Source organism: Schistocerca piceifrons, chromosome 5 (genome assembly GCF_021461385.2).
Source record: "Schistocerca piceifrons isolate TAMUIC-IGC-003096 chromosome 5, iqSchPice1.1, whole genome shotgun sequence".
Classification (NCBI taxonomy): domain Eukaryota; kingdom Metazoa; phylum Arthropoda; class Insecta; order Orthoptera; family Acrididae; genus Schistocerca; species Schistocerca piceifrons.
Window position 1 is genome coordinate 274,654,350 of NC_060142.1, and position 20,753 is coordinate 274,675,102.

Consider the following 20,753-nt stretch of genomic DNA (forward strand, 5'->3'; position numbering starts at 1 on the left):
TTTGTTCACTGTCAAGTTTCCAAAGACATTCTCCAAGCACCTATGAATACCTGCAGTGCTCTGGTTTCCTGCCAATAGAAACTCAATAACAACTCTTTGCTTGGAGAACACCTCCATTACAGATGGTATTTTGAAGGATACACACACGATGGATATTAATACAACCGGCAAAAAGTGCAGAGACAGATTCCTGACTCGAAATGGAGGTAAAAAGGTCTTGGAATGGACAGTGCGTATGCGACGACAACAAATCGTCCCGGAACACAGTTCAAAGATGCATCGCAGCCACGTCACAACAGATGCTAGAATTGATCTCCACGGAGTTGCAGGTGATAGGGATAGTAGTGGGTGTCATGTAGGTTACACAGAATCGTACTTTGACTGACTCTGTGTTGGCAGGCCACTTGCCTGGCGCTTTTACCAGGCTTTTTCTCAATATCCTGCAGAACCCGGTCCTTTGAATATGGTGTACGCACAGTCTGCAGCGTCCCTGCACGTTCGTCTGCCTGAAAGGACCCACGATCACACAAATGCCCAAAAAGGACTCGAAATGCTGTGTGATGTGGTTTGTGTCTGTGAGGGTACTTGTTTTGGTACAGCTGTGCTGCCTCTCGATTGTTTCCATCTGCTTTGCCGCACACAGACAACATTTCGGCTTGTTCCCGACGTGCATATTGGACCATTCTGCTGTTTACAGTATGCTACGACAGTCACACAGCCTGCAACACACGGTATGTGGTCTGAATAACAGTCATTCGTCAACACCATCTAGTGTGGCAACGATGGATTTCCGGACACATCTTCATAGGACCTTTTTTCCTACATTACCAGCCAGTTTATCGGTTTTATTAACGTTCACTCTGTATAGTGCTGTCACCTATCGGAACTTCCTGGAACTGTAGGAGATGATGCGGGAATCTTTCACTTTCTACACTGAAGAGCCAAAGAACCTGGTACACCTGGCTAATAATGTGTAGGACCCCCACGAGCATGCACAAGTGTTGCAACATGACTTGGCAAAGACTCGACTAATGTCTCAAGTAGTGCTGAAGGGAACTGACACCTGAAATCCTGCAGGGCTGTCCATAAATCCGTAACAGTACAAGGGAGCAGAGATCTCTTCTGAACAGCACGTTGCAAGGCATCTCAGATATGGTCAATAGTGTTCATGTCTGGGGAGGATGAGGGCCAGCAGGAGTGTTTAAACTCAGAAGAGTGTTCCTGGAACCACCCTGTAGCAATTCTGGACATGTTGGGTGTCGCATTGTACTGCTGGAATTGCCCAAGTCTGTCAGAATGCACAGTGGACATGAATGGATGCAGGTGAGCAGACAGAATGGGTACATATGTGTCACCTGTCACAGTCATATCTAGATGTATCAGGGGTCCCAATCACTCCAACTGCACACACCCCACACCATCACAGAGCCTCCACCAGCCTGAACAGTCCGCTGCTGACATACAGGGCCCATAGATTCATGAGTTTGTCTCCATACTCGTACACATCTATCTGCTAAACAGAATCTGAAACGAGACTCGTCCGACTATCGTCCGACTAGGCAACATATATCCAGTCATCAACACCCCAATGTCGGTACGCCGGCCGAAGTGGCCGTGCGGTTAAAGGCGCTGCAGTCTGGAACCGCAAGACCGCTACGGTCGCAGGTTCGAATCCTGCCTCGGGCATGGATGTTTGTGATGTCCTTAGGTTAGTTAGGTTTAACTAGTTCTAAGTTCTAGGGGACTAATGACCCCAGCAGTTGAGTCCCATAGTGCTCAGAGCCATTTTGAACCAATGTCGGTACTGACAGGCCCAGGCGAGGTGTAAAGCTTTGTGTCATGCACTCATCAAGGGTACACGGGTGGGCCTCCGGCTCTGAAAGCCCGTATCGATGATATTTCATCGAATGGTTCACATGCTGACACTTGTTGGTAGCGCAGCACTGAAAACTGCAGCAATTTGCGAGAGGGTTGCACTTCTGTCACATTGAGTGATCCTCTTCAGTCGTCGTTGGTCCTGTTCTTGAAGGATCGTTTTCCAGCCGCAGTGATGTCAGAGATTTAATGTTTTACCAGATTCCTGATATTCACAGTACACTCGTGACACGGTCGTATGGGAAAGTCCCCACTTCATTGCTCTGTCAGGGATTCTGTGGCCCATCGCTCGTGCGACGACTATAACACCACGTTCCAACTCACTTAAATCTCGATAATCTGACATTGTAGCAGCGGTAACCGATCTAACTACTGCGCCAGACACTTGTTGTCTTACATAGGATTTAATATTTTACCATATTCCTGATATTCACAGTACTCTCGTGACACGGTCGTAGGGGAAAGTCCCCACTTCATTGCTACCTCAGGGGTGCTGTGGCCCATGGCTTGTGTGATGACTATAACATCACGTTCCAGCTCACTTAAATCTCGATAATCTTACATTGTAGCAGCAGTAACCAAACTAACAACTGCACCAGACACTTGTCTTACGTAGGCGTTGCCGACGACAGTGCCGTATTCTGCCTGTTTACATATCTCTGTATTTGAATACTCATGCCTATACCAGTTTCTTTGGCGCTTTAGTGTACAACAAGTTACAGATTTTTTCAAACGAAACTGGCCAAGGAAAAAATGTGTCGCATCGGTTTTTAAACGCCACTCGTAGATTTAGATTTCGTGCGAAGTTACGACTTGGCAGAAAGTGGGATGTTTAAAGATGGAACTGACCTCGAGAAGAGTGGCGGTGGCAGTGAGGGCCCCGTCGGAGGCGACGTCGGCGTGCAGCGCGGTGAGCTCCGGCAGCGGCCGCGCCGGCGCGCCGTCGGCGGACAGCGGGATGGCGTCGCTGCAGCCCCACTCGAGCAGCAGCTCGTCGGAGTGCGCGCCGCCGCCGCGAAGCAGCAGCAGGCAGTAGCGGTAGCTGCGGCCGCGCTGCAGGCCCAGCCCCGCCAGCCGCAGCGGCAGCGCCGCCGGGTCGCCCACCTGCGACGAGTTGCAGTCGAGGCGCACGTTCTCGAGCAGCACCTCGCGCGCGCCGCGCTCCTCGTACACGACCAGCGAGTGGCACGAGTAGGCGCCCGCGCCGCGCACCGACCACTGCAGCCACACCGCGTCCGCGGCCGCGTCGTAGCGGAACGCCCGCAGCGCCGCCGTCGCCTCGCTGTCGGGCAGCTGCAGCTGCGCCCCCGCGCCCGCCTCGTCGCCGTCTCCGTCGGCGATCTCGTCGCCGACCTCGTCGTCGGCCGGCGGCAGCTCCTCGCCGCAGACCAGGTCGTCGGGCGCCACCTCGGCTAGCGCGCCGTTCTCCAGCGAGGGCGGCGTGGCGCAGATGGCGGTGGCCACGTCAGCCGCCGACAGCCGCCGAGATTCGGACGCGTTGCGCAGCCACGACGCGAACTCCGACAGGCTGCAGTCGCAGTTGAGTGGGTTGTCTGTGGGCAGTACGCCATCCCACTGTACTACGAGAGCACTGCTTTCATAGAATGGGTGTTCCTGTCATATCCGAGAATACTAAACATTCTTCTGGGAAACACTGTGTATGCCAGAGTTGTGGTCGACATTTAAAATCGTGAGAAGGAGGTGGTGCAATGCTCAGTAGCAAGGATCACCGTACCTCGTGACGCTCCAGCCAATAGTATCATTCTGCCACGGCTGATTGTAGTGTGCGCTTCGGGCTGCACGTAGACCGATTAGCGACGATTTTCGTGTTAATTAATTTATGGGGGGTGTACTTACCACTGCGGGGACACAAAGCAAAATTTCAAGTACTGCGTAAGCAAGCCATATCGGTAGTTTTCCGAGAATATACATTTTATAGAGGCATTCAGAATCAGAAAGAATGGTCCACTGTGGTGCTTATCCCAGAGTTACCAGTTACGAGGGCAGGAAAATGATGGAGCGTGTGGCATGCGATACACAGAGCACAGTGGCGACGCTGCAAGGTATTTTCCGCGACTGTCTCCACAGTGGCCCGGTATAACTGGGAGCATCAACAATGTACAAAAATTGCAAATTTGTGGTAAGTTCTATGGGACCAAACTACTGAGGTCATCGGTCACTAGGCTTACACACTATCTTGTAAATGGGTGCACGTTCAGAGATCGGTTCGAGTACTCCCTTGGGCACGGGTGTGTGTGTTGTCCTCAGTGTAAGGTAGTTTAAGTAGTATGTAAGCGCAATTGAAAGAAAATTAGCCATCGGCCACTATTTTTAACAAATTAACCTGGTTTCGACACTGCTAGGAATGTCTTCCTCAGAATTTAAATCAAAGAATGGTCTATATTCTATAACATGGTCACAGAATTATGACTAAAAACGTAAGGTAGAGTATAATGCGGAATCGTCGTGAAAGACCGGCAGTACTTATATGTCATTTATAAAATGCAGTTTTTAGTCATAATTCTGTGACCATGTTATAGAATATAGACCATTCTTTGATTTAAATTCTGAAGAAGACACTCCTACCAGTGTCGAAACCAGGTTAATTTGTTAAAAATGGTGGCCGATGGCTAATTTTCTTTCAATTGCGCTTACACACTACTTAAAATAACTTACACTGAGGACAATACACACACCCGTGCCCAAGGTAGTACTCGAACCTCCGACAGGGGGAGCCACGTGAACCGTGGTTCAAAATGGTTCAAATGGCTCTGAGCACTATGGGACTCAACTGCTGAGGTCATAAGTCCCCTAGAACTTTGAACTACTTAAACCTAACTAACCTAAGGACAACACACACATCCATGCCCGAGGCAGGATTCGAACCTGCGACCGTAGTGGTCGCGCGGTTCCAGACTGTAGCGCCAGAACCGCTCGGCCACCAGCGGCCGGCCGTGACCGTGGCAAGGCGCCTTAGACCGCACGGTTATCCCACATGGCGACAATGAAGAGTACAGTAAGTGACTGAAGGGTCCAGAATGGATTTAAGTACTCTCGTGGTAGTATTCTGGGATATGACAGGAACGCTCATTTGTAGCAAGAAACTTCAGATGGGCATATACCCTATTCTGAGTGGTTTCCGAGACAGAGCATATTAAACCCTTCAATAGTCACGCCTATTTGCTACCGAGCCAAAATGGTGCTGCACATGTAAGGTGCTTAACTCTTTCAGACATGAGGGCTGGCTGCTGTGGCCGAGCGGTTCTAGGCGCTTCAGTCCGGAACTGCACTACTGCTATGGTCACAGGTTCGAATCCTGCCATGGGCGTACCGAGCGAGGTGGCGCAGTGGCTAGCACACTGGACTCGCATTCGGGAGGACGACGGTTCAATCCCGCGTCCGGCCATCCTGATTTAGGTTTTCCCTGATTTCCCTAAATCGCTCCAGGCAAATGCCGGGATGGTTCCTTTGAAAGGGCATGGCCGACTTCCTTCCTCGTCCTTCCCTACTCCGATGAGACCGATGACCTCGCTGTCTGGTCTCCTTCCCCAAACAACCCCCCCTCCCTGCCATGGGCAGGGGCCTAATGACCTCAGATGCTAGTCCCACAGCGCTTAGAGCCATTTGAACCATTTTTTCAGACCTGAATTTTTTCTGGACGAAGGAAACTTTTTTTCTGCTGTAATGTTCTTAGCTGATTTTTTTAATGATTTTAGACGCAAGATTTGTACAAAAAATATACCAATTTTTAATATATGCTTTATACACTTGGCTTCTTTTTATGGACCAAAAAAACTAATTTTGTAATACGTACTGTTGTAACACATGAACTGATCATTCAATAATTACCAACTGATCATTCAATAATTACCATGTAAAATAACAATGATAATATTCATTTACACAGTGGACTGCAACTAACTAATCACTTCTGTGTATTCTGGCAGTCACAAGCTGCTGTACACTGCTACATTAACTTCTTGTTATTTTGGCAGCACTTGTACATGATAAAAAGACTGAACATTCACACATGTGTACATGACGTTTCCACTAGGGAAAAATATTTCTATTGCAGCTAAGAGACAATAAAAGTTAAGATATACAACTGTAGTCAGAGAGTCTGAAAGTGTTAATCACTTTTTACCACTAAAAAAGTTTCCAAGCGTTTATGCCTTTTTAAACCCACGGATAAAGTAGGAAACAACAACTTTTATGTAAATAATAAACTCTTCTGCATTTTAAAATCAACAAATAATTGATACGGACTAAAGACTTACGACTGCTAGAACACACGCGAGGCGTGTGCGACTAACGGAAGGTTAACGTCACATCCGTAGATTTTTCTGGAATAACGCGAAAATTGCGGGCTATAGCGAAAACGGACTGCAGTACAATATTCAAGTGCATTAAATTTCCCACATAGACGGTCATATTCATTTTTACTCTAGGACTAATAGTTTGAACAACGAGAGTGCAATGCACATGCACTGTAGTTTATCTAGTCCTTGTAGGCCAACTTGAGTACTTTCCCAACTTTATAGACCACAAGTATCCGTATCAAACTGTTCGACTGAACTTCCTCTACACTACTGCGTATGTTGTAAACAATGCAACGTACTGAATACATTAAATAAATTCGCAGCTGCGAATAACGACAACCATCAGTTGTAGAGCGGAATGAATACAGTGAAAATTTGTGCTGGACTGGGAAACGAACCCGGATTTCCCGCTTATCACTAACGTCTGTAACCTGTACTCGTACATCCATTATGTGTACTGTCATTCAGGTCAGATGCTGTAGACGCACGGTTGACGACATATGGAAGTTTGGGTCTGGCCGTGAGTCGTGCATGGATAGCCAAATGGCGGGGCGGCCGGTCGCGATAAGTGGGAAATCCGGATATGTGTCCCGGTCAGGCACAAATTTTCATTGACGTCATTCCATTTAACAGCTGATGGTTGTCCTTATTCGCACCTGCAAATTCATTTAATGTATTTCATAACGGCTGTAGTCACCATAGTGGCTGCATGCATGCATGTACAAAGGAACTATGCATCGTAATCAGAATAACACAGGTGCATATTGAATAATACAGAAAATAAACAATACAGAAAATAAGCAATAATGTACATTAAATGTGTTCATCTGGAAAAGGGCAGGTGTCCATGAAGAGTTTTTAACTTCAAATAATCATTCCTGTCATAACCCTGAATATTGGCCATTCCTCCTGGGATACGACATATTGAGCAAACTTCCATCCAACCAACCACCAATTCAAAACGAATTTTAAGAAATATGTCTTCAACATTGCAAACTACAGCAAACTGCAGTCACGCTGTTGTATGTCGCCAACAGAATATTCCACTGTGTCTCTGGTCCTGCATGATGTGGCCCAGGGCCAGGGGTATAAACTGGGAGTGACCAGCAATGTAGAGTACACAGGAAGTATGAATAAAAACGCATTCAGTCACAACTTCTTCGTGTTCTACTGAATTACATGATGCGTTTTCGACGTCTAAATTAGTTAATGATGTCACATTTGCACCAAATGTCACCACAATTCTGCCCAACGTTACTGTGGACGTGTCACACCATGGGAAGGTCGTTACACGCCCTGTTACCCAGATTTCACCCCTTGTTTTGACGCCTCTGCGATGGAGGTTAGAACCGTGACACGCAGCCTTGAAATCACATTTAGGCCTCAGGAAATGGCTTAAAGGGTGTCAAGGAAGGCACCTTTTTCCTTTGGACGTTGATTCCCACACATTTCACGGTCGAAAATGACAGTTTGCAGTGCGAAGAGCAACAGGCAAGCGTTCTTGACAATATTTGATAAACTGACATCTCACTGGCGCTTCGACCCTTCTCTAAGGACTTCGTGGCCTAGCAGCCCCACTCAATGTAAACTCATCCCTTTGGACTGCAGTACGATCTCAATTTTTGGTCTGGTGCGCAAGGTGGAACTAATATCGACCGTTGAAAATAATTCGACGAGATTTGAAATGATCTGAAGCAGCAAATCTATTTATTCTTTTTCAGTGCTCTTGTTTCATGGCCTCTTGTGGTGTGACATGGAGGGATGCAACATTGACATGGTCAAAATGGCTCTAAGAACTATGGGACTTAACATCTGAGGTCATCGGTCCCCTAGACTTAGAACTGCTTAAACCTAACTAACCTAAGGACATCACACATATCCACGCCCGAGGCAGGATTCGAACCTGCGACCGCAGCAAACATTGACATGTGTGAATAAAATGGCAAAGGGTCCTCTAAGACATTTCAGTTCGCCAACACACTTGATGCCACGCACACACCTTTGTTGAGCATGTTTAACATGTACCCGTCAGAGGCTTCGACACCCTGTCAGTGGTGCTTTGTGGCTGCTTTAGCGCCTGAGGGTAGGCAACCTCTTCGACATCCATTAGATGCAGTTGCCTGCCCTCAGGCGCTAAAGCAGCTGTGAGGCACCACTCAGCTGAAAGGGTGTCGAAGTCCCTGACAGATACATTTTTAATGTGTTCAACAAAGATGCGTGGATGACACCGAAGGTGTTGGTGAACTGGAAGGTATTAGATGGACATTTTCCTGTTTTGTTCACGCACATGTCAATGTTGCATCCCTCTGTGATCACACCACAGGAGGGCTGAAAAAGAAGAGACACTCTTTGCTGCTTCTGATCACGTACAAATTTCGTCGAATGGTTTTGAACGATCCCTAGCTGTTGCATTCTGTATACCAGAGCAAAAATTGCAGTCGCACTACGCTCCAAAGGGATTAGATCTCTGTCCGCAGCTCGTGGTCGTGCGGTAGCGTTCTCGCTTCCCACGCCCGGGTTCCCGGGTTCGATTCCCGGCGGGGTCAGGGATTTTCTCTGCCTCGTGATGACTGGGTGTTGTGTGATGTCCTTAGGTTAGTTAGGTTTAAGTGGTTCTAAGTTCTAGGGGACTGATGACCATAGATGTTAAGTCCCATAGTGCTCAGAGCCATTTGAACCATTTGATTAGATCTCGTTCATTGGGACTGCAGCCTCATGATGTCTGTCGAGAATGGTTGAATTGCTCAGCGTCAAAGATTCTCAAGAATGTCATCCTGTTGTGCATCGTACTGTGAACTGTCGTTTTCGACATTGAAATGTGTGGGAAACAACACCACAAGGGAACGGGAGGTTTTATTGACACCTTTTATGCCACCCTCTGGGACCGTTTCGTGTCGTTTTCTGAGCAGCGGTGTGTCTGAAATCTTTTCCTTGGCCACTCGGAAGAATTCCGTGTGATTCCAATCCTGGGCGCCACGGTTTTGGCCTCCACGGCAGAGGCGTCAAAAGAAGGGAGTGACATGTGGGTAAGAGTGGCTGTGACGACCTTCCCATCGTGTGCAGTGAAATTTGGTGCCATTGTGGTATCATTAACCCACTTTACAATCGAATGAGCTCTGGTCTGTTTTTCGTATGTGCCGACACCTTGGTGTTTACAGCGTCGTCGAGAGGGCAGCGTCGCAGGCCGCCATGCTTTTGCACTATTACAGAGGAAGGGTGTAGGCACCTTTGAACGAAATTTCAGACTTACGCGTCACAATGGGAGGTAATTATGAAGTTTCGAAAAACTGATCCTTCAATTCTGTTGCGCAGTGTACGAGGGTTGGAACTTTAATAGTGACAACCATTTATTTACAGCTCCTACACAATAGATACGTGTTTCAAAGTTTTACTGGCCTTCAGAGTAGCCACCAGCATCGTGTATAACCAGTTGCCAGCGATGTGGAAGTTGTAGGATACTCTTAGCAGTGCGAGTTGTGTTGACAGTTCGAGCGGAGTGGTCTATTGCCCGACGAATTTGTAGCAGTTCTGAAGCAAATGCCGTGGAGTGTGTCCTTCAGTTTAGAAATCGAGTTGAACTCACGAGGGCTTAAATCAGGGGATTGCAGTAGGTGGTATAGCACTTAGCAGCCCTATCAGTCAAACAAATCATTAACAGCTTGCACTGTACGTGCTTGAGCATTGTCCTGCAAAATGATGGTCAGGTCCTGCAAAATGTGTCATCACTTCTGTCTATAAGCTGATCGTGGGTTGTGTTCCAAAAATGAACAACATAGAGACAGGACCTGACCATCATTTTTCAGGCGAGTGCTCAAGCACGTACAGTGCAAGCTGTTACTGATTTGCTTGATTGATAGGGCTGCACTCCCCTGACTTAAGCCCTCGTCAGTTCAACTCGATTTCTAAACTGAAGGAAATACTTCACGGAATTCGCTTCAGAACTGCTACAAATTCGTCGGGCAATAGACCGCGCCGCTCGAGCTGTCAACACAACTGTCACTGCTAAGAGTATCTTACAACTTCCACATCGCTAGCAACGGGTTATACACAATGCTGGTGGCTACTTTGAAGGTCAGTAAAACTTCGAAACACGTATCTATTGTGTACGAGCTGTAAATAAATAGTTGCCACTATTAAAGTTCCACCCTCGTATGTTCACTTATAAGTGAAATACTGTTAATAGTGAATGCAAACTTTGATTTTATGTTGTGTAGGTTTTGATTTTGTTGAAGTTGTGAGAGTTTGCACCTATTATAGTTCTTAAATCAATTGCATGATACTCCAGAATTTTTGGACGAATGCTTTTCAGTTGCTGTGATTCTATGAACTGGAATTTCTTGGAAGTTAGGCTAAAACAATGTTACAAGCACTGATACAAACAAATTATTACAATGGAGGGAAATGCTCCACCATCTACAGCCCCTCCCCCTCTGAAGTGAACCCCGAGCTCTCCTGGCTCTGCATTCTCCTGAACGCTTGTGGAGTCAAGTATAAAAGTGATTTACACCTCTAACACTCTATAGGGGAGCGCACAAATCACCTGCTTCATTCGTTGTTTATTAATTCACTACTGCATGTTTTGACAGAGGAAAAGGTTTTTACACTTTTGTTCATATTTAATTATTTCTCCTATACATTGATGGGCAAGGCTTTGAATATATATATATATATATATATATATATATATATATATATATACTCAAATAGTAAGGTTAATGTTTGTTATTAAATCGTTTCATTTAGATGTTTGAAACTGGACCCCATACTTTTCCGTGTTTAAAGTCTGCCTGTATTAGTACACACTCCTATTTTGTCGGAAAATGTCCGAAATGAAGTGCAAAAGGTTCAAAAACAAGACGCAGACCTAAAATTTTGGGTAAGGATCTTGAAGAAGAGATGGTTTACTACTATTGTGCTACGGGTGCTCCTTTCTTGGGCTTACTTGTAATGACTTGTGAAGAATGGCCGTACAACAGGCAGAAAGAAATAACACTGTACACCTTTTCAAAATCGAAATTGCTTGCAAAAAGTGGGTTAGTATTTTTCTTAAACGCCACAAAAGAACACTGTTAAAAGGAAGCCTACAGGAGCTTCGTACAACAGGGCTCTACAGTTCAGGAAAAAGAAAATTACAGACGAATACTCGAACCTTCTGGAAGATGTTACATTGTACCTCGAAACTAGATTGTGTCTTCTCTGGTTTAATACCATTTTATGATTCTCTTTAGTATTATTTAAATTAATTTTACAAGGAGTCCGATTTTGGCAACTATCTTTCAAACTCGCTATGTGTCAGGTTCTTGAAAATGTTTTTTACAATAACTTATAATTATATTTTGCAACAGTAGAATACAAATCGGGAATAACATTATAAAATAAATGTTACAAGGTGTCAGAACATATTTTTTTACCATTTTAAAATAAAGAAGCAACACGCGGGTCTGGTTTTGGGGACTTTCCTCCATTAAAAATATTATATACTTTATTGTTATTATTTTTATAGCTGTAGACATTTATCCAAAGTTAAAAGGAGCGTTGGTGGTAAGTCTGATTCCTTTTGGAGGGTGAGGAGAGGAAGAGAAACTATAACAAACTGCGTCGCCCACTCCCCACTCTCCTCCCCCTCCCAAAAAAAAAAAAAATAACCCTGGATATTCATCTTATCCAGAATGGAGTTATGTACTCTGATGGGAAGATATTCAAGATGCTTCCATCTAACAGGAAGCAGAAAATTAACAGTACCTACCAACCCCAAAGGAAATTACAAGCATATAATTAGACATTCGTTCTACAAGTTAGCTGAACTTCTATACTGAGGAATCGAAAAGTTGAGTCAGCTACCTGGCTAGTAGCAGTATTGTCATAATGCTGCAAGACAAGTACGAATTTATCGCAAATAGAACTCACTGTTCACAGATGTTAGAAAATATTTTCTTCTAAAGCGCTTGGTAATCGAGTAAACATTAAGCCACCAATAGCAGGCATATCAGCAGCTACTTTGTATAGGTGAGAAGACAGGAGACTTCTACAGAACAGCAGCTTTCTTTCTAATTTACTACATTAAATTTAACCAACATAAGTATGACCATTGTTAACAGGTATATTGATAGTATATTGCTAATACAGTACGCAGATTAAGTTGTGTTTTTTATATTGCAAATTGCAGGTTTTCTCCTTCTCAACGAATCTACAAAACACAATGAATGAATGACTGAACGAGAATGCCTGTAAGGGGTGACTACCCTGTCAGCCTTGTGTGTTTCACTGATTGCCATTTATGGTCTTCTGGCTTCTTTTATTTTTTACATTGCTGGTCATTAAAACTACAGTACCGTGAAGGTAGCATGCAACAATTGTCGAACTACCATATACTGTTCTACATGCGTGCACATGCAAATGATTAGCATTTCAGCACAAACCCACGAATTAGGTGGTAGTAACATCATACATATTTTCTATGTGAAGACAGAAGATCACACAATGGGTTTATCATATAAAAATCGCATTTGGATTTGACTGTTTATAACGTAAATGTGTTATGTTTCGTGCAAGGTGGAGAAATTTCTACAAGCACATGTCATAATTCGCCAACGATAGGATAATGGCCTATCAGGACTACGGTTTATCGCTCTACAATATTCGTGCTCATGTTAGGTTGGTACCCACAAATGTCTTTTGAATGTCGCAGTGGTGGGTTCAGGATGGCCATGCAAGATTTCAATGGCCTCTTGTGACTAACACCTTAGAGGCAAACATGTAGTTTGCTTGGTTGTACAGAATTTTGTAGCCATGTAACTTGAGTCAGGAAATGGGCAGTACAAACATCCACATGGAAAATTATATGATAACTAAGGGATTGGGGAGAAGAGAAGTTTGTGGCACAACTTGACCAGAAGAAGGGATCGGTTGGTAGGACATATTCTGAGGCATCAAGGGATCACCAATTTAGTATTGGAGGGCAGCGTGGAGGGTAAAAATCGTAGAGGGAGACCAAGAGATGAATACACTAAGCAGATTCAGAAGGATGTAGGTTGCAGTAGGTACTGGGAGATGAAAAAGCTTGCACAGGATAGAGTAGCATGGAGAGCTGCATCAAACCAGTCTCAGGACTGAAGACCACAACAACAACAACAACATAAGGGACCATGGACTGTCAGTATGGTGACCACTCTCACAGCTTCCCTTGAAGTTGGAGAAGGGAGAGATCCAACGACAGTGCTGTACTTAATGACAACACTGGACACAGAAATGACAAAACATCGTCTTTTCAGATCTCAGTTCTGTGCACTGCATCACTATGGACATGTGTGTGTAGGCTCTTGAGGAAATAAAAGTTTCAAGATTGCACTCGTCATTGTCACACAGGTCCACGGCCCTAGCACCTAGCGTGATGATCTGGACTACCACTTGGTGCATGGCACAATCACATAATGTTCACATAGCCAGAAATTTGGACAACAAGTGTGACATTTCTGATGTGTTAAGGCCTGAGGTTGTGCTCTATCTTTGAGTTCTCTGTGATGTTATCTTTCAACAAGATAACACAAACCACATGTTGCCCTTGCTATCTAGGTTGATCTCAATAAGAAGACGGTTTGACTGTTGCCCTGGCCAGCAGGTTCTCCAAATCTCTCACCACTGAAAACATCAAACCATGGTTTGCTGAGAGAGAGTGCATACCGCCAGTCACTAACCACTTGGGTCAATGGATGCTGACAAAGAGAAAAAGCACCATGGAATGACTTTCCATACTTTTATATGTCATCTGAGTACAGTTAAACTCGATATTCAGCCATCCATCAGCTCTGTGTGTCAAATATTGCACCCTGTGTACCTGCAAATTAAATCATGTATTCTTCCTACCACACAGTGTATGTCCAGTAAATAAATTTTCGTTATTTACTATTCTTGCAATTTTAGAGGCTAGCAGTGTTCATAGGCATTGGCAGTGGCAGCAGCAGATCGACTGAGATGCAAAATACACGGACAAGCCAGAACATTATGAGCACCAACCTACTACCAATATAAACCCCTTCAGGTGATGGCAGCACGACCTGGTGAGGAATGACTGCTAGTCAGAGAGACACATGGATCATGTAGTAACAGTGAGCATGCTGTCCATGCATAGAATGAGGAAGGTGCATAATCTATCTGAGTTTGACCAAGGACAGATTTTGATGGCCTGGAGGCTCAGCACAGGCATTTCACAAACTGCATGACTTGTTGGGTGTTTGAGGATTGCTGCAGTGTGTGTCTTCAACATGTGATGAAACCAAGATGAAACCAAGGTGAAACCACGTCCAGATGTTGTGGAGTTCAGTGGCCACAAAACATTTCAGATGTTGGATGTCATAGGCTCCACAGACTGGTGAAACAGGTAATGTGCTGAACAGTGATGGAACCAACCTGAGACAATAATGCTGGGCAGAGTGCACACAGTGCACTGAACACACCTAGCAATGGGCCTTCGCAACCGACAACATATGCATGTGGCAATGTTAAAACCATGACATCAGCAACAACATCTGAAATGGGCATGTGACCATCAGTGTTGGACATTGGCGTGGTGGCAGAGCATTGCATGACCTAATGAATCCCTACACATTCTTCATCGTGCTGATGGGAGGGTGCGAATCTGTCGTGTTCCAGTGGAACAGCTCCTTGATGCCTGCACTGGAGGATGGAGACCAATTGGCAGCGGCACCATTATGCTCTTGGGAATATTCACTTGAGCATCCATGGGTCCCATGGAGCTTGTGGAAGGCAGCGTGACAGCTAAGGAGCGCCATACACTAGTTGGAGACCACATATACTCTTCATGACGATCACATTTCCTGATGGCCATGGCATTTTTCAACAAGATAATGTGCCGTGTCACAAGGCCAGGAGTGTGATGGGGTGGTTTGAGGAACACAGTGGTGAATTCCAATTGATCAGATTTGAGCCCGATCAAATGCATCTAGGATGGGATTGAATGTATGGGAATTAGGTGACTTGTGTGTGCAGAGGTGGTCCCAACTCCCTCCAGCGCCCTATCAAGGCCTCATTGCTTCTAAGCCACGATGTGTCGCCACTGTTGTCTGTGCCAAAGGCTATTGGGAAGATGATCATAATGTTCTGGCTAATCAGTGTAAGTGCATTTCAGAATAAGTGTTTCAGTTAGCCAGCATTTCTCCACGGAAAATCACCTGGAAACCTATATCTTTTTCCTCAGTCAAGCTGACTATTAGCTTTGTAGACGTGATACATTTTAACATACCGGTGAGTGTGAGGCGGTTGAGGAGCGGTGCGGCGCGCTCGAGAGCGGCGCCAGCCACCATCGAGATGTCGTTGTCGTCGAGCCGTAGCTCTCGGAGCGCGGAGAGTGGCGCGACCAGGTCTGCGGCGAGTGCGCGCAGGAAGTTGTGCGCCAGGTCGAGGTGCGTGAGCGCGCCCAGCCGCGCAAGTGACGCGCCCGACACGGCCACGATGCGGTTGTGCGCCAGCACCAGCTGCTGCAGCTGCGGCGCGCCCAGCGCCTCGTCCTCCAGAACGTCGATGTGGTTGTGCTCCAGCGACAGCGTTCGCAGCGACTCCAGCCCTGCCGAGACAAAGCACTAGGTGTAAATGACCAGTGACATGGGCGCAATGCGGCTCTGCATCAGTACCAGACACTACGGCAAGTGCACCTCCAGCACCACATCCTCCAGTGCGTCAAAGTGAGTTTCCAGTATCTGCAGCAGCTGTGGTGCACCCAGCACCTCATCAACTGATAGCCCAGGGCATAAACTATCATGTCATGACAACACTGAGATTGTGCATGAACTGTCAGCTGACTGTCTTTGGTTGGTTGGTTGGTTGGTTTGGGGAAGGAGACCAGACAGCGAGGTCATCGGTCTCATCGGATTAGGGAAGGACGGGGAAGGAAGTCGGCCGTGCCCTTTGAAAGGAACCATCCCGGCATTTGCCTGGACCGATTTAGGGAAATCACGGAAAACCTAAATCAGGATGGCCGGACGCGGGATTGAACCGTCGTCCTCCCGAATGCGAGTCCAGTGTCTAACCACTGCGCCACCTCGCTCGGTGCTGACTGTCTTTCTGCATATGAATGCAATGGAGTGAGATGTTGGCAAAAAGTTCAGGTTGAAGCTTCAGTCTAGCAATCAGTTTTATTCTGTTAGCAAGTTTCTTCTTTAAATGAGGAAAAACAAACGATTCCCCACAAAAATGTAGATAAATTTCACTGCTCAGTATCAATTACAAACTTCTGGGTGATTAATCTAAAACATCCCATTTGAGTAGCTAGGATTTTGCCCTCATCAAAGCTGCTCAGATCAAGTTCTCTGACTAACAACATTCATAGGAACAGACTACCAAAAACAATGGACAACATCAACTGTGTCTACCAACATTACAGCAGCAAATTATGCTGTTTGAAGATGGGGCTTAATATTAAAACTAGTAAAAGTGTTTCTCTGCAATACTACAACCAACCTGGTCAGTGCCATGATTTCTAGTGGATGCTTCCAAGTGACCATTGATAATAGATTGTGCACTCAAATGATGCAGAACAATGGTCTCCCACAACCATCTGTTCTGGCTCCCCTGTTATTCAGATTTTATGTAGCTGATATGGCCAAACCCACACCACAGATATTTGGACATGCTGATGACTGGGATCCGTTTGTAAGTTGCAGTTACTGCCAGAATAACAACTCTTCTGTAGTAAAAACCCATAAGAAAGGGTGGGTGACCTTCTGGCACAAGGGAATATTCGTGCTTAAGACTAACTTTACATATTGCACTTAAGGCGAGTTATTATGAAGACTGGAACTTTAATAGTGGTGATACTGCCACAGAGGTGCACCACACATGACTTAGATAACTCCTATCTTACCTCAGCACAAATAGTCGCTACCTTCCCACCTCATGAACAAGTGCAGTTATGAGAAGAACAGACCCTCAAGAAGCAGATGGCATAATGTGGTGCTGTCATGACGTTTTCGAAACAAGAACAATCAAGTGATATAAAAATTCTATGTGCTAGAGGACTTGCAGTATGACAGTGTCATCAAGGTCCTCTAGAGACATTCACAGAATCTGCATTGTCTTTCAGAACAGTGTCAAGTTGGATAAAAGCTTTCAATGAAGGATGCCAAAATGCAGCAGGGATTCGTTGGCCAGGTCGTCCTTGTGTTAATGAAGAAGTGTCTGCTCTTACCATTTTATGATACAGTGATTGACACCAAAAGATTTGTGATATGGCCTGAGAGACAGGATTAGTTGCATGTGACAGTGCTTCACATTCTGCGATAGAGAAAAATGGTATCATGATGCATTCTGGTTTATTTGATGGAAATGCAGAAATGACTACAATAGCTCAGAGCTTGGGTTGCTATGATCAAAGCTTTCATTACATTGAACAATATATGTGCAAAATTTTATGAGGTACACCTGATGCACCAATGTCATATTAAGGGCAACCATGATGATCGGAAGTTCCTCAGAACCCCAGCAATGTGAAATTTGTGGTGATTCCCATGGATGACTGTGATGACATTGTTCTAACACATACCATTCTTAAATAGCAAACTATCAGTGTACTGTATTACTGTTCATTGTTGAAACACTACATGGGACCAGGATTAAGAAAGAATCAAACACATTTTCTTTTGGGAAAAAATGGTTGGCTCATACAAAGGAAGATGTGACTAACTTGTTGGGTCGATAAATCTAGGAAGTGCTGTACCATCTCCCATAATATCCTGAATTAAGCCTCTGTGTCTTCAACTTATTGATAAGACGAAGCAAGCATTTTATGGCATTCAATTTAGAATTGTTATATAGATTCGTCAGGCAATAGATTGCACCATGTATCAACATAACTGGCACTGCTAATGGTATCCTACAAGTTCCAAATCGCTGCAGTGGGTTATATACAAAGCTGCTGATACTTTGGAGGACAGTAAAACTTTAATAGTGGCAAATATTTATTTACAACTGATACAAAATGCATACATGTAAGACACCATCATGGAGGTTGTATGCATTTGTTTGCTTGTATGAGGGTTGTAACTTAAATAGTGGCAAATATTTCTTTGTTATTTTATCTGTGTTAGATCTTGTGAACTCCATGGCTGTTAATGATGCTACCAGCCTCAAGAACTTTTTAAATGTTTTATTTTAGTGCTGTAACCAGTTTCAGGTTGCGATGCCTATCTTCAGATGGTTAATTGATATATATGTTGTTGATTCCACACAGTACATATATTGTATATAAATTACTGTGGCACACTTCATAATACTTTTAATGCCAATGTTGAGCATCACACATGTGCTACACACTTGATTTTTTTATTTACAGTGGATATATTACCAGTAAGCAAAGATACAAGCATATCACTCATTTCATATTGACGAAATATATAAACAAAGCAAAGGTTGTGTGTGGGATGTCAAGAATGCAGCATGTTAATAACAGAACAATATTTGTGCTCTAAGAGTAAACTTATTGATAAAAGGCATTAGGACAATTATTTTATTACTGTGAGGGGAAATTTTTGATGAAATACTTCGAAGACAACTGACTGCATACTATGAATGAATGTCATGTGACTAGGGTCTCCTGTCGGGTAGACCGTTCGCCAGGTGCAAGTCTTTCGATTTGACGCCACTTTGGCGACTTCTGCGTCGATGGGGATGAAATGATGATGATTAGGACAATACAACACCCATTCCCTGAGCAGACAGAATCTCCGACCCAGCAGGGAATATATGTACAGATATTTGAATATAATTACAGTTTATAAGTTAGCTTTAGGAAATACAAAATTAAAAAGTTGGAGGGTGGGATGAGAACACCTTAGTTCATCATACTAAACTAAACTCTGACCAAACAGGCCACTAAGGCCCAATGCTACCACTGGGCCACTGTGTCATCCTCAGCCTGCAGGCATCACTGGATGCATATATGGAAGGACATGTGGTCAGCATACTGCTCTCCCAGCCATATGTCAGTTTACGAGACTGGAGCCACCAATTCTCAATGAAGTAGCTCCTCAGTTTGCCTCACAAGGGCTGAGTGTACCCTGCTTACCAACAGCGCTTGGCAGGCTGGGTGGTCACGCATCGAAGTGCTAGCCCAGCATGACAGTGCTTAACTTTGGTGATCTGACAGGTACTGGTGTTACCACTATGGCTGTACTGTTGGCTTTGGTTCATCATGTTAATTTATATTTACACAAATGAAATGATCATATGGCATTGTTGGCTGGGAGGCCCCATGTGGGGGAGTTCAGCTGCTGTATTGCAAGTCCTCTTTAGTTGACGCCACATCAGCGACTTGCGAGTCAATGATGATGAAAATGATGATAAAGGACACACAACACCCAATCCCCTACTGGGAATCGAACCCGGGCCCCTTGTGTGGTAGACAGTAACGCTACTGCTATGCTATGGAGGCGGACTATATTTATACTTTTATATGCTAACAGCTTAAATTGCAGTGGCATGACTGTTGGGGATCCAATTTGTGTTTGATTTCTGTGAAGAGCCAAGGAAATTATCTAGAAAATGCAAGCTCCAGCTTCTCATTTAAACTGTATTACGGTGAGCTGCAGGTGTGAATGTATATTTTCTGTTTAATAGTATATACATCAACCATGAACTGCATGAACCAAAACAAAACAAATCACCATCTATTGGAACTGATGTAGTTGAAAACAACTATTTTGCATAATGCATAAGCGATTGTAAGCACTTAAGTGTATTTTTATTAATATACAACTTATAAAATAACACGAAATACTCAAATAAATGTGGGCAGTTAGGGAGCAGACGACATGCTGTTGGTCACGACATCTCTGTAACTAAAAATATTAGCCATCTGAAGATGGGCATGGTAGCCAGAAATCGGTTATGGCGCTACAATAAAACATTTAGACAGTATTTGTGGTTGGTTGCATCATTCACCATTAAATATTTATTTGCAGCTGATACAAATTACGAGGGTCACGCCAAAAGAAATTCACACTATTTTTTTTAAAAACCATCTTTTATTCTACATGTTTGAAAGTATTACAGTGTGTAGATACATCCCTTAGCAACAATATTTTCATTTCTCCATATAATTTCCATCCATCTCAACTACCTTGTGCCATCTTGGAACTAGCCCCTGTATACTCGCACGGTAATATTTTGGAACAACCTGTTGGAGCCACTGTTTGGCAGCATGCACAATGGAGTCATCATCTTCAAACCTTGTTCCACGAAGAGAGTCTTTCAGTTTCCCAAAGAGATGATAGTCACATGGAGCCAGGTCAGGACTGTAAGGCGGGTGTTTCAGTGTTGTCCATCCGAGTACTGTGATCGCTTCGATGGTTTTTTGACTGACATGTGGCTGTGCGTTGTCATGAAACAGCAAAACATCCTGCTTTTGCCGATGTGTTCGAACACGACTCAGTCGAGCTTGAAGTTTCTTCAGTGTCATCACATATGCATGGTGGTTCCACTTGACATGATGTCCACAAGCATGAATCCTTTGGAATCGAAAAGCACCATAGCCATAACTTTTGCAGCAGA

The 20,753-nt window shown here is 44.6% G+C and overlaps 1 protein-coding gene across 2 annotated transcripts in view; it reads right to left on the reverse strand.

Annotated features, from left to right (window-relative positions):
* The window catches only part of LOC124798296, a 346,948-nt gene that overhangs the window by 14,461 nt on the left and 311,734 nt on the right, over positions 1-20,753 (reverse strand). For both annotated transcript variants that reach the window (XM_047261626.1, XM_047261625.1), the window contains 2 exons: positions 15,454-15,774; positions 2,725-3,428 (listed from right to left, as the gene is read on the reverse strand). In XM_047261626.1, the coding sequence (XP_047117582.1) occupies positions 2,725-3,428; positions 15,454-15,774 (1,025 nt within the window). The remainder of the gene's footprint in view (positions 1-2,724; positions 3,429-15,453; positions 15,775-20,753) is intronic.